The 12885-nt window shown below is 43.6% G+C and overlaps 1 protein-coding gene across 4 annotated transcripts in view; it reads right to left on the bottom strand.

The window, feature by feature from the left end:
- LMLN (leishmanolysin like peptidase) overlaps positions 1 to 12885 on the bottom strand; it is an 80190-nt gene that overhangs the window by 6174 nt on the left and 61131 nt on the right. For all 4 annotated transcript variants that reach the window (XM_055126916.1, XM_055126919.1, XM_055126917.1 and 1 more), the window contains 4 exons: positions 9497 to 9629; positions 7206 to 7365; positions 5392 to 5522; positions 382 to 592 (listed from right to left, as the gene is read on the bottom strand). In XM_055126916.1, the coding sequence (XP_054982891.1) occupies positions 382 to 592; positions 5392 to 5522; positions 7206 to 7365; positions 9497 to 9629 (635 nt within the window). The remainder of the gene's footprint in view (positions 1 to 381; positions 593 to 5391; positions 5523 to 7205; positions 7366 to 9496; positions 9630 to 12885) is intronic.

Genomic DNA, 12885 nt, shown 5'->3' with positions numbered 1-12885 from the left:
GCCGTGGGCCGTGCCCAGGATCATACATAAATGCTTCAAACCCTTTCTTGAGAATCTTTTCCAGTGTCGTTCCCTCTATATTGACATCTAGAATATGTTTAATTGTTTTTTGAACAAAATTTTGTTTATTGTTTCAAAATGGGAATCATTTTGCATTACCTTTTTGTAAATGTCAATGAATTTTTTTGGTGGTAGTCTAAGGTCAGTCACATCAAATTGTCCCTCACACTGGCTCTCACCAAACAGAAGCTATCAAGCCGACCAACCTTAAACCCCTAAGAGAGGTGGAGGGCGGTGTCACATCGAGCTCCCAGGGTTCAGCCAGTCTCACAGCTGCTTTCACATTCAGTAAGAAATGTCCCGCCTGAACCTGTAACTCACCCAGCGGGAGTGCGCGGGTCAGGTTAGCAACTGGAGGATCTCTCTCTGGAGGACAGAGCTCACAGAAGTCCCAACAGGATGGGCAGATGAGGTTTCCATCGTAAATCCAGCCATTCATCTGGATACTGACAGGGAGGACCTGGCCGGCCCGACTACACAGATACGACGTGTCCTGAACCCAAACCTTTAGGCCTTCAAGAGAACAAGAAACCTTCAAACAAGAAAAAAAAAATGAATAAGATTCTAGTATATGTCTTTTACATTAACTGTAGAAAAATGCACTACTGAATAGTGGCCATAATGCCAAAAAGTAGAGAGAGAGTATGGGGAATATTGCCTGCCATGGAGGCAGGAGGCAGGTGGGAAAGGGGGGTATACCGCGGATATTTGTGGTGGGAAATGTGCACTGGTGGAGGAATGGGTGTTTGATCATTGTGTGATTGTAACCCAAACATGAAAGCTTGTAACTATCTCATTGTGATTCAATAAAATTAAAAAAAAATAATAGTGGCCATGGGATACAATTTGCGGTGACCTTTCTTTATCTTTATCCTTATCTCACATCAAGCGAGTTAAGTTTAGGTTCTGAAAGAATTTTATTCTGTAGGAGCAGTGCATCAAACGTTGAGACTAGCACCTTGTAAATTAGCTGATGAACCGCTATAGACAATTTTTTTTTTCTTTTTGGGTCACAGCCGGTGATACACAGGGATTACTCCTGGCTCTGCACTCAGGAATTACTCCTGGTGGTACTCAGGGGACCATATGGGATGCTGGGAATCGAACCTGGGTCGGCCACGTGCAAGGCAAATGCCCTACTCGCTGTGCTATCGCTCCAGTCCCGACAATTTTCATGTAAAGCATGAAGTGACACACAGCTTTACATAAAACTTGGATTCACAACCTCCTCAAGTCAGCTTTCTTAAGAACAGCATTTCCTGGCTGGTCAGTGGTATGGGAGATGGAGGGCAGTGAAGAAAGAGCAGGTCCATTATGACAACAGTAGGTGGAAAAATCACTCGGGACAAGAAGTGAGTGTTGAAAGCAGGTAAATGGATAGACCTTTCAGCATATGTATCGCAAACCATAATGCCTAGAGAGAGAGAGAGAGAAAGAGAGAGAGAGAGAGAGAGAGAGAGAAGAGAAAGAAGTGCCTGCCATAGAGGCAGGCTGGGGTGGGGTGGCTTGAAGGGGTGGGAGGGAAACTGGGGACACTGGTTGAGGGAAATTACAATGGTGGAGGGATGGATGTTGGAACATTATATAACTGAAACACAATAATCATGGACAACTCTGTAATGCTCTATCTCACGGCGAGCCAATTAAAAAAAAGGATTTTAAAAAGAATAACATTTCCATATATTCCAGTACTTTCATATAGTTCATCTTAAAGGAATCATTCATCATGCCTCAAATCTCTCTACAAGTTACCAAATTTTACATATTTTTATTAGTTGTTCTAAATTATAACAGTGATACATATGCATTATAAAAAGCATATTGCATGGAAATGTATAAGTTCTTTATTCTAATGCTCTTATCCCAGATTCTCTGTTCAGAGATAAAAATAATCAGCGATCCACTTTTTAAAGACTGGTAGAATCTTTAAAAGTAGGAATCATCCTTCCACTGTAAGCCAATAAAGTAACTTTTAAAAAGCAAATGAGATCTTCCACAATCAACAGAGAAGCGGCAGGCATTCTGGTGAGCAACGCGGCCCGGAAAATGCTCCGGACCCGAATTGGGGCCAGCAACACCGGGGAGCCGGAAGGGGGAGGTGCCGCCAGCACACCTTCTCCAGATGGAGCCCTGGTGACACTGAACAGCAACTAACACGGCTCCAGGATTCGGGACTGGGACACATCCGAGCCGCGCGCGGCCGCGCGTCCTTTTTTAAAACCTGAAAACATACAATTTTTTAATGGAAAACTAATTATCAAATGCTTCCTTATTAGGGTTATCTTGTTTGGGGGTATAACTCCCACAACAATAGTGAGTTTTGTGTTGAAATATTGAACGTAATCAAGGTGAAAAGAAAATAAAGTGAAATTCATCAGTTATAGAGTTGGGGTGGGGGGTGGGGGGAATACCAGGGATTTTGGTGGTGGATTATGGGCACTGGTGAAGGGATGGTGTTTGAATACGGTATAACTGAGACATAAACCTGAGAACTCTGTAACTTTCCACATGGTGATAAAATTAAAAAAATATTTAAAAAAATAAATAAAAAGCAAATGAGGGGTCAGAGTGAGAAGACTAGCCTTGCACACAGCCAACCTGGCTTCAACTGTTGGCAGCTCATAAAGTCCCTTGAGCCTGCCAGGATCCCTGAGAGCAGAGCCAGGAGCAGGTCCCTGCCACCTTCCCCCACACCTGCACCGCTGCTGTGGCCCCCCAAGCCCATAAGAACAAAAACAAAATAGAGAAAATCAACCCACTGAAGCCAGGGAAGTGGCCCAAGTGACAAAGCACAGGACTTGCATGTGTGAGACCCTGGAATGGCCCTCTGAATGCCATTGCTCCCCAAGCATCACGATGATGAGGGGAGAAAAATACACCTTAGAGGTAACTTTAAAGTAATTTTAGATAATTGTGTCTTCTTCAAAAATTTTTTTTGCAAGGACTTCACATAAATTATACTACTTAGCTTTCAATATTCCTAGGGCAAGAGTGGGTAGGAACTCGCCCTGCACACAGCCGACCCAGGTTTGATCCCTCGAGCACCCTGGAGTGGTCCTGAGCACATACACAGAAGTAAGCCTTTATCACCACTAGGTGTGGCAAAAAAACAAACAAAAAATATAGAAAAAATTTTTTTTCCTAAAACTTCTCTCGTGGAATATATTCAAAATAAGTGCAAGTTTCTGACTATGTCTGACAGTGACAAAGTTTCTCTTTACAAGCAGATGTAATTTACAGATATACCCAAAGTTCCCCAGAAACAAGTATGGTTAAAGGTAACTGATTATAACACAAGTTAACATAAGTGTGATTTTTCTTAGATATTTTCTTAGATAAAGCTAAAGGTTGTTTTTTAAAAAAAATACAAAACAATTTATTTATTTATTTTTTGGGGGCCACGCCCGGCAATGGTTAGGGGTTACTTCTGGCTCTGCACTCAGAAATTCATCCTTGGGGGGCCCTGTGGGATGCAGGCTTGAGCACGGCAAACGTCCTCCCAACTGTACTGTCGCTCCTTCCCATCCACTGACCCTGGTTTCAAGCAAGAAGTTCCAAAAGCTTTTTCAACAATGGAACCATTTAAAAAATAACTATCATCAATGTAACACTCCTGAAAACAGCAGTAAATGTAACCACTTCCATTAACCCAGCATTAAATAAATACTATCCCTGGTAGAGGGCAATGTGATCATTCTTTGAAGTAAGAACCAACTGAGGGGCTAGAGCATGGTGGGTAGGGCGTTTGCCTTGCATGTGGCCGACCCAGGTTCGATTCTCAGCATCCCATATGGTCCCCTGAGCACCACCAGGATTAATTCCTGAGTGCAGAGCCAGGAGTAACTCCTGTGCATCACCAGGTGTGACTCAAAAAAGCAAAAAAAAAAAAAAAGAAAAGAAAAAAGAAAAAATAACAAACTGAGAACTTAATACTGGAAAAAATATCACAGAAGCACCTGACCCCCAGAAGTTTTCCCTGAGGAGAGGAATAGGAGATTATTTTCATAAAAATAACTATCAAATTGTTTTATTAAACATTTTAAAAAGTTGATTAATAATAACTTTGATAAAAATCAATTAAAAAGTTGATTAAAAGTTGATAAATAGAAATATGTGTAAAGATTAGAAAGTTTTATGAAAAATAAATGTTTTATAGCCAAAAGGTTTGGATCTGGGGGGAGAGGTTTTTCCTGGTGGGTTGATTTGGAGGCTAAGTGGGGAGGAAAGTGACCACAAAGGTGTGAGAGAAGGTGGCAGGGACCTGGACAGAACAAATATGTAAATGTACTGAGGGCAACCAGAACCAGATTCTCTGCTGCCAGAGAACAGAGTTACAAGTATAGAAGGGGGAAGGGAGGAGGGGCCGGGAGGAAGAAAAGTCTTTGGTATTGCACCAGAATCAAAAACGTATGGCCAAGCTGACACATGCGGCCACACTGCCTTCCCAGAGCAAGGGAGCAGCGATGACTCGGCAACAATGAGCATCTTGCCCGTGGGTCTCGTCCCTAGGCTCCACACTCCACTGGGGCAAACTAGAGTTTTTGAAGAAACAGTTGATTCCAGGGTGGAGGCAGAGAAATTAAAGAATATCTTTTAGCAGAAACAAAGAAATATTCACATAAAGAAGAGGACAAGTCAAAGGTTGCAGGAGCCAGCCAAATCTCAGGCAACGTAATATCAAAATGAATAATAGCAATGGAAAAGCCTTGGATAGAAATCCTTTAAATAAGAACACTAGAAACCAATGGCAAAAACACAGAGAAAACCACCAAGTTCAATGAGCAAAGACAGAATCACCAGAGAATCACCAGACAGGGACTGCACTGACTGTCACGAGGACAGAGGCTGCTCAGTGCGTCCAGAGATGACAGCACAGAGGTCAGCAGGGCACGAGGAAGCAGGACAGTTGAAATGAAAAAGAGCCTACAGTCAGAAATGGCAGAAATAAAGAACACGGCAGGGGATTTAAAAAGTCAATAGAAGCTGAGCAAAGAGGAGGAGGAAACCTGTAGGAAACAAGTTTGAAAACAGACTAAAAAAAATAAAATAAACAGCAAAGCAGAGAACTGTGAGGTGAGCTCAAGAGGAACGGCATGAGAATCACCGGCTGCATGCTGTGCAAACCCTCCTCGACATTTTTATAATAATTTTAGTTCTAGGAAAATTTCCTAGTAATTATGTAGTTTTGTTGTCAAAAAAATATTGTGCAATTTAAAAACTTGTAATTTGATTTTCTAAGATTCAGTGCAGTACTGATTCCCCAAGTCATGTAAAGAACTAGATAAAATTATACAATATTTGACATAACTATTAAGCAATCCTATAGTTTACCTGGTAACAGCCACTTCCCCAGTCTGGGTAACTCAGCTTCCTCTCGCACTTCTCCATGATAAACGCTGATTTCTGAATTAGACAAACCGAATGAGGGCCATACTTTTCAGCACCATAGTTTTTTAAAAGGTCTGAAACAAACCAGAAAAGCTTTCTTAAAAATTGACTGAAAAAAAGAGATTGACTTTGGAGAGCTGGAGGCAGCACGAGGACCAGGGTGCTTGTGGTCTCCCTGGCGCTAGGAGTGGCCCTGCGTCAGCACTGCTGGGGCGGGCATGAGGGTCGGAAAGAAAAGGGGGAAAAGACTAGTTAATTATACAAATGAATGCTATTAAAAGTAAAAACTATTCAGTTTTGAGCGATAGTGCAGTGGGTAGGGTGTTTGCCTTGCACATGGCCTACCTGGGTTCGATTCCTCCATCCCTCTCGGAGAGCCTGGCAAGCTACTGAGAGTATTTCACTTGCACGGCAGAGCCTGGCAAGCTACCTGTGGTGTATTCGATATGCCAAAAACATAACAAGTCTCACATGGAGATGTTACTGGTACCCGCTCGAGCAAATTGATGAGCAACGGGATGACAGTGATACAGTGATACAGTGACAGTTCTGAGGCCACACCCAGCAGGGTCAGGGTTTAGTCCTGGCTCTGTGCTAGTGGGTCACTCCTGAATGGTCAGGGGACCACCAGGGGTGCTGAGATCAAACCTGGTCAGCTGTGTGCAAGGCAAGGCCCATTCCTCTGTACTGGCGAGACATTTATGCTAAGTGGATAAATCATAAACATAAATCCTGCATGATTCACTGATTCACCAGAAGTAAAATACGCAGGAGATGTGTAAGCACATGACCGCAGATGTGGGAGGCAGCACGGAGTCTGCAGGAGGGGCCAGCAGGTGAGGCAGGGCAGAGGGTTCCTGACAGGACACGGGCACCAGATCTCCTTGGTAGCAGCTGTGGTACGGTCTATTCACTGAGGTGGAAACATGGTCTTGTAAGCCAGTGTTACCTCAATAAAAATACATAAATAAAAGGGCCAGAGAGACAGTATAGGGACTAAGGCAGCTGACTTGCATGTGACTGATCCAGTTTGATCCCCAGCACCACCAGGAGTGACCCCTCAGCCAGTAGAAAGCTGCAGCACTGGCCACCTCCTCTGGCCACCTCCTCACGCCCTACACACACACACACACACACACACTCTCTCTCTCTCTCTCTCTCTCTCTCTCTCTCTCTCTCTCTCTCTCTCTCATTCACATCGTGCTGAGAAGACAGCCTGGCGGTAAGGACCACACTCTGCATGCACAGGACCCAGGTGAGCACTGCCAGGGTGTGGCCCTGTCAGACCACTACAGCACCTTTGGGCACCAAAGCACTTTCACGGTTGCAGGTTGGCAAAGTGCTGCTAGGAGTGGCTCCAAGGCCTTCTTTGCATTGCATGGGGAGCCACCTCCCGAAATAATAACATAATAAAAAGATTTCTCCACTGGGAGATCTTATACTGACACCAATGAACTGTATCAGATACCATCTCTCACGCATCTGTGGAATTCAGTAACACCTTCACTATGTTTCAGTTTAGGGCTTTAAAAGAATGAGATGTTGGAAGGGAAGTGTCACACAGATACTAAGCATTCTGATAATGCAGCGAGTGGGCATCCTTCCTGCTGTGCAGGTTCCACACCATCAGCAACGGACAGCAGGGGCACTGCAGCCCAGACGCTGCCCAGCTCCAAGGCCCATGCCCTAGCCAATACACGTTGTTGCAGAAATGTCATTAAATAGGTACCTACATTTTATTTCATTAGACAACTCACCTGGCTGATTTTCCAATATCCTACAATCTGAGCTGCGCTGATATTCACCGCTTAAATGCCAGCTGAATTCCTGGCTGAAAGGGCAGTAGTCAGCAATTTCTACAGACCCACCATAGTAAGGCAGATCTTCTGCAGGTACCCCACTGAGTTCATCAAAGTACTGCCAGAGAGAGAGAGAGAGAGAGAGAGAGAGAGAGAGAGAGAGAGAGAGAGAGAGAGAGAGAGAGAGAGAGAGAGGAAAGTAAGAAACATTTTGCATACTCAAAATTAAGACACTCAAAGCTGAGAAAATGTACAGCAATGCCTCTCATGCTGTATAGCAAACAAAAATATATTCACTTACTTTTCTTTATATATAGTATAATATGCCATCCGAGAGCCATTTCAAGGTTGTTGTGATTTCAGAAATTAGCAAAGGTACGTAAACTTGTCCAACTTATTTATTAATAACAAAATTCCTTATTGTTTTACAAGGATGAGTAGGAAAAGTTTTAACAGATGCACTGTAACACTGTTGTCCTGTTGTTCAGCGATTTGCAACAGTTCATAAATAAGAAAACTAAGATATTAAAAATTAAGAAATTCTGGGGCTGGAATGATAGCACAATGGGTAGGGCGTTTGCCTTGCATGCGGCTGACTCGGGTTCGATTCCCAGCATCCCATATGGTCCCCCGAGCACCACCAGGAGTAATTCCTGAGATGCAGAGCCAGGAGTAACCCCTGAGCATTGCCAGGTGTGACCCAAAAAGCAAAAAAAACAAAGAATTAAGAAATTTTATTTTATTCTTTATTTTGGGGGCACTCTACATTGTTAGAGGGGATCAAACCCAGGGTCCCCTGCATGCAAAGCATGGCTCCTGTTCACTCCTGGCACAAAATTTAAGGTACTTCAACTGTCTTTAGGAGACAATTTATACATCATTTTGACAAAACTGAGAACATAAAACTACGAGAAGATGATAGGGCTGGAGAGACAGTACAGTGAGTAAGTGCTTGCCTTGCATACATCTGGATTCCATCCTCAGCACCCCATGTGGTCCCCCCAAGAACTGCCAGGAGTGATCCCTGAGTGCAGAGCCAGGAGTGAGCCCTGAACAGCTGGATGTCACCCCAAAACAAAAACAAATAAAACAGAAAAAAAATGAAAGAGATCATATGTATAAAATACTCTCGACACCTAAGGAATAAGATAGCAGCTAAGTCTGAAGAGGTCACATCTGCAGCCACTCTATTAGTACTCTTAGGTGCATTACTGCCCTGTCACAGTCTGAAGCTCTCAAAGGAGTTTAAGCACAGGGAAGCAATTCAAATTGCAGAGCAACTGTTTGCATCAGCACCTCAGATATGCCAAGTAAAGGTGCTTTGGAAGCCGGCAGGCAGAGCCAAGGGTTTTCAGAAATATCATGGAACAAAAACTTAACCAAAGATTGACACCCAATATGTGTGTACCATTTCCTTTACTTCAGATGCCATTATAAACTCAAAAAAATTTTTAAAATTGAATCACAATGAGATACACAGTTACAAAGTTGTTCATGACTTGGTTTCAGTCATGTAATATTCCGACACCCAGTCCTTCACCAGTGCACATTTAAACTTTTTAAATGCAAAACTTTTAAGTCTTCCGATTGACTGACTTAGAATATCTAAGCTGTATTCCTTAAATAATTCTGTTTTGTTTGAGGATCATACTTGGTGGTGTTCAGGGCTTGCTCCTGGGGTGCCAGGGCCAGCCCCTGGGCAGCTGTGTGCAAGGCCAGTGCTCTACCCCTGTGCTACCTCTTGGCCCTAAGAATCCTGTTTTCTGTGTCAATTTGAGAGAATCAAAAACATAGCTTTGGAAAAAATGACAAAGAAAACACCATTCAGAAGCAGATAAAACAATACCCTAGGGGCTGGAGCGATAGCACAGCGGGTAGGGTGTTTGCCTTGCATGTGGCCAATCCGGGTTCGAATTCCTAGCATCCCATATGGTCCCCTGAGCACCGCCAGGAGTAATTCCTGAGTGCAGAGCCAGGAGTAACCCCTGAGCATCACCAGGTATGACCCAAAAAGAAAAAAAAATACCCTAAATCACTTTTCTTTCCCATAGGCACTGCTAGAGATTCATCAACTGACAACAGTGAGTACAGACTATTAAAAAAAAAAATAGAATTCTTCCTTTTTTGTTTTTCCTAACAAAGAAAATAACTAAACCTTATAAGAGAATTTATTTATAATTCAGACTATAAACTCCTTTTAAAATACTTTCTTCCTTAAAATTGTTTCTTAAATTCCCAAAAAGCATTACCTGGTACTCTCGAGGCAAAGGTTTAGGAAACTTCTGCAAATTACACACAGCGACTGCTCTCTGGTCCTGCCGGCAGGTCAGCCGCAGCGGGTTGCTCCTGAGAGTGTTGCAGTATGGGCTCAGCGTCTGCCTCCTGCACAGGCAAGCAAGCACATGCCATCAGACACCCAGGAGCACACGTCTAGTGCAGACCATGCCTACCTGCCAATGCTTAGGATGCACTCAAGGGCTCAAAATGGAATCAGGTTCTAAACTTCAAAGGATAGAAGGAAATGCTGAACATAGGTGCGAAAGATCAGTGCTTGATGTATTATAACACCATGTGACTTTTGTTTTTCCTTTTTGGTGTTTGGACCACACCTGAGATTACTTCTGGCTCTGTACTCAGGAATCATTTCTGGTGATTCAGGGACATTCTGGGATGCTGGGGATCAAACCCAGGTCGGCCACATGAAATGCCAACACTTTACCCGATGTACTATATTGTGCGATAATAAAAAACAAATATTATTTATTAATAAAATAAAACAAAACATATAAAACAAAAACTACTTGGCACGCAGTTGGCTCAGGATTGATGCCTGCAACTCCAAAGGGTTCCCTGAGCACCACCGGGTATGGCCCAAAAATTAAAAAAAAAAAAAAAAATCCCAAACAAAAAATAGCTGCAAAGATAGAACTGTTCAAGATTAGTGGCTTCCAAATTCCAATTGGACCTCCTATACCAAACTGCAGTATAGTAGGCACTAATCATATGGTGGCTATTAATGACCTGAAATTAGTGATTAGCAAATAAATAATTGTAAGTTCTATCTAGCTTTAGTGAATGAACTGAAGAATAAATTTATGTAGAGGCTGGGGAGATAGTACAGTGGGTATAGTACTGGGGATAGTACAGTACTTGCCTTGCACGGGGCTGATCTGGGTTCGATCCCTGGTATCCCATATGGTTCTCCAGAACCACCAAGAGTAATTTCTGAGAACCAGGAGTAACCCTTGAGCACTTCTGGGTGTATCCCCACCCCCGTTCCCACCGAAATTGTAGAAGCACATGTGAGAAGCACACAGGGTGATACACCTCTGTTGCCACCAGAAAGCCAGTGGTACAGAAGCCAAGCAAGGGACTGAGGCTTTCATTATGCTTAGCTGCTTCGAAACAAAGAGCGAACCTAATTTGGGGCTGGAGAGGTAGTTCAGAGGCTTAATCCTAGGCACTGCACATGAGCCCCGCCCTGCCAGGAATGATCCCTGAGTGCAGAGGCAGGAGGAAGCCTGGAGCACTGCCAGGTGTGGCAGTTTAAATCTGTCTGGCTCTGGCACCACTGACAGTCCTTCCAGAGCTCTGGCCTGGGTGCAGCTACAGCTGCACTGCACTCTCTTGGGCAGCTCCGGGAAGCAGCCAATCAGGCTGGGGAGCCAGGAGCTCAGGAACAGACCACCTCAGGGGAGAGAGCTGAATACTGCTGACAAAGTTCAAATGGCAACATTTTGTTTTTCCTTGTTTGGGGCCACACCTAGTGATGCACAGGGTTACTCCTGGCTCTGCCCTCAGGAATTACTTCTGGCAGTGTTTAGGGGACCATAGGAGAACCCAGGGATCGAATCCAGGTCAGCCGCATGCAAGATAAACGCCCTATCCTCTGTACCCAGTAAACTTCAACTTCTGGTCAAATCCTATGTGTTTCTCTGACACAGTTTACAACATATAACCATGGCCACTGGCTGTGTCAGTGGTAGTTTATAATGCACAGCAGAAGAGCTGAGCAATGTGACATACTATGATTCCAAAAGCCTCAAAACTATCTGGCCAACTACACATAGTTGGCCACATCTGGTGTGCAGAAATCACAGAGGAGCACCAAAGAGGGAGTCAGTATTCTAGAAGGAGGAAAAGGTGACTACCATTGACCGAACTCATCCAGAATCCTTTCTTGCAACGAGAGGGGGACTCTGATAGTGAAGTGGAGGGTCCCACCTCCATACTACCACAGCAACATGAAGAAACAACACAAATCCCCATCACAAGGAGTGGATGAAGAAAAGAGCCCAGAAGCTTCAAGAGAGAATACAGACAAATACAATCTCTCTGATAAAGAATTCAGGGATGAAATGTTGAGGATGTTTAATGAACTCAAAGAAATGGTGGAAAAGGCATCCAGTAAATTAAAGGAGACATGAAAGAAACAGTGGAATGGACAACCAAGAAAATACAGGAAGAAATGAGAGCAGAAATAAGAAAGCTACAAACAGAAATGTCACTAATAAAAGATTCAGTAGAATCTTTTCTACTCAAAAACTCAGTGGGTGCCTCAACAGTAGAATGACAACAGCTGAAGAGAAAATCATTGAGCTGGAAGATGAGCAGCAGAAAGCATACAGGAAAACAAGATATAACAGAAAAAGACCTCAAAATAGCACTCGGACGAATAAGAGATCTAGGGGATGAAATTAAGAGGAATAACATATGAATCATCAGAGTACCAGAAGGACAGGGAGGCAACCCCAATGAAGTAGCAACAGTTAAAGGTATTACTGCTGAGAAGTTCCCAGAGCTGGAGAATACAGGCATCCAGTTCCAAGAAGCCCAAAGGGTGCCAGCTAAAAGAGACCCTAATAAAAAGACCCCAAAACATATCATAATCAGAACGACGAATACCATAGACAGAGACACAATACTGCAAGTATCAAGGTCAAAGAAGAAAATCACATACAAAGGAGCACCCCTTAGATTTATAGCAGACTTACCAGAGGAAACTGTCCGAGCCTGAAGACAATGGTGGGATATAGTGAAAAAACTCAATGAAATTAACGCTTCACCAAGAACACTTTATCCAGCTAAACTATAACTCAAACTTGAAGGAATGATACACTATTTCATGGATAAACAACAGCTCAGGAACTTCAGATTCAAAACCAGCCTTAAAGGAAGGACTGAGTGGGTATGGTGCTGCCAACAGGTCAACCTGCAACTGTAGGGCGAATCCATCAGCAGCCTGATGGTGCCTTCAAGCTTCCTGATACCCCAAAATTGCTGCTGTGCCTTTGGCCAAACCCCAACAACTTGTGATCAAGTTTACCAAGAAATTAAACAGCCAAAAGTTAGGTATATGGGAGCCACACCCACAAACCACCTCTGGCTCAGCAATAAAGCTCATGGCTTTCTCAGAGTTGGGGTGAGCTACCTCCCCACACTTCCCAATACACATGGAAGTCTGGCAGTCACCCCCAAGAACCAAGTCCAGCACCACCCTGTAAGCTCTACTACCGGACTTGCTTCAGAGACAGCTAAATAAATTTCAAAAGAGATCAAAAGTCACAATTAAGCTTGGACCCATGCATGGCTGAACAGACTGAAGTAAATTGGAAGCAAGCAGCAGTCACTTGCTTCC

Source organism: Sorex araneus, chromosome 2 (genome assembly GCF_027595985.1).
Source record: "Sorex araneus isolate mSorAra2 chromosome 2, mSorAra2.pri, whole genome shotgun sequence".
Taxonomy (NCBI): domain Eukaryota; kingdom Metazoa; phylum Chordata; class Mammalia; order Eulipotyphla; family Soricidae; genus Sorex; species Sorex araneus.
The sequence above is the reverse complement of the archived record's forward strand: the minus strand, read 5'-3'. Positions and strand labels throughout refer to the sequence as shown.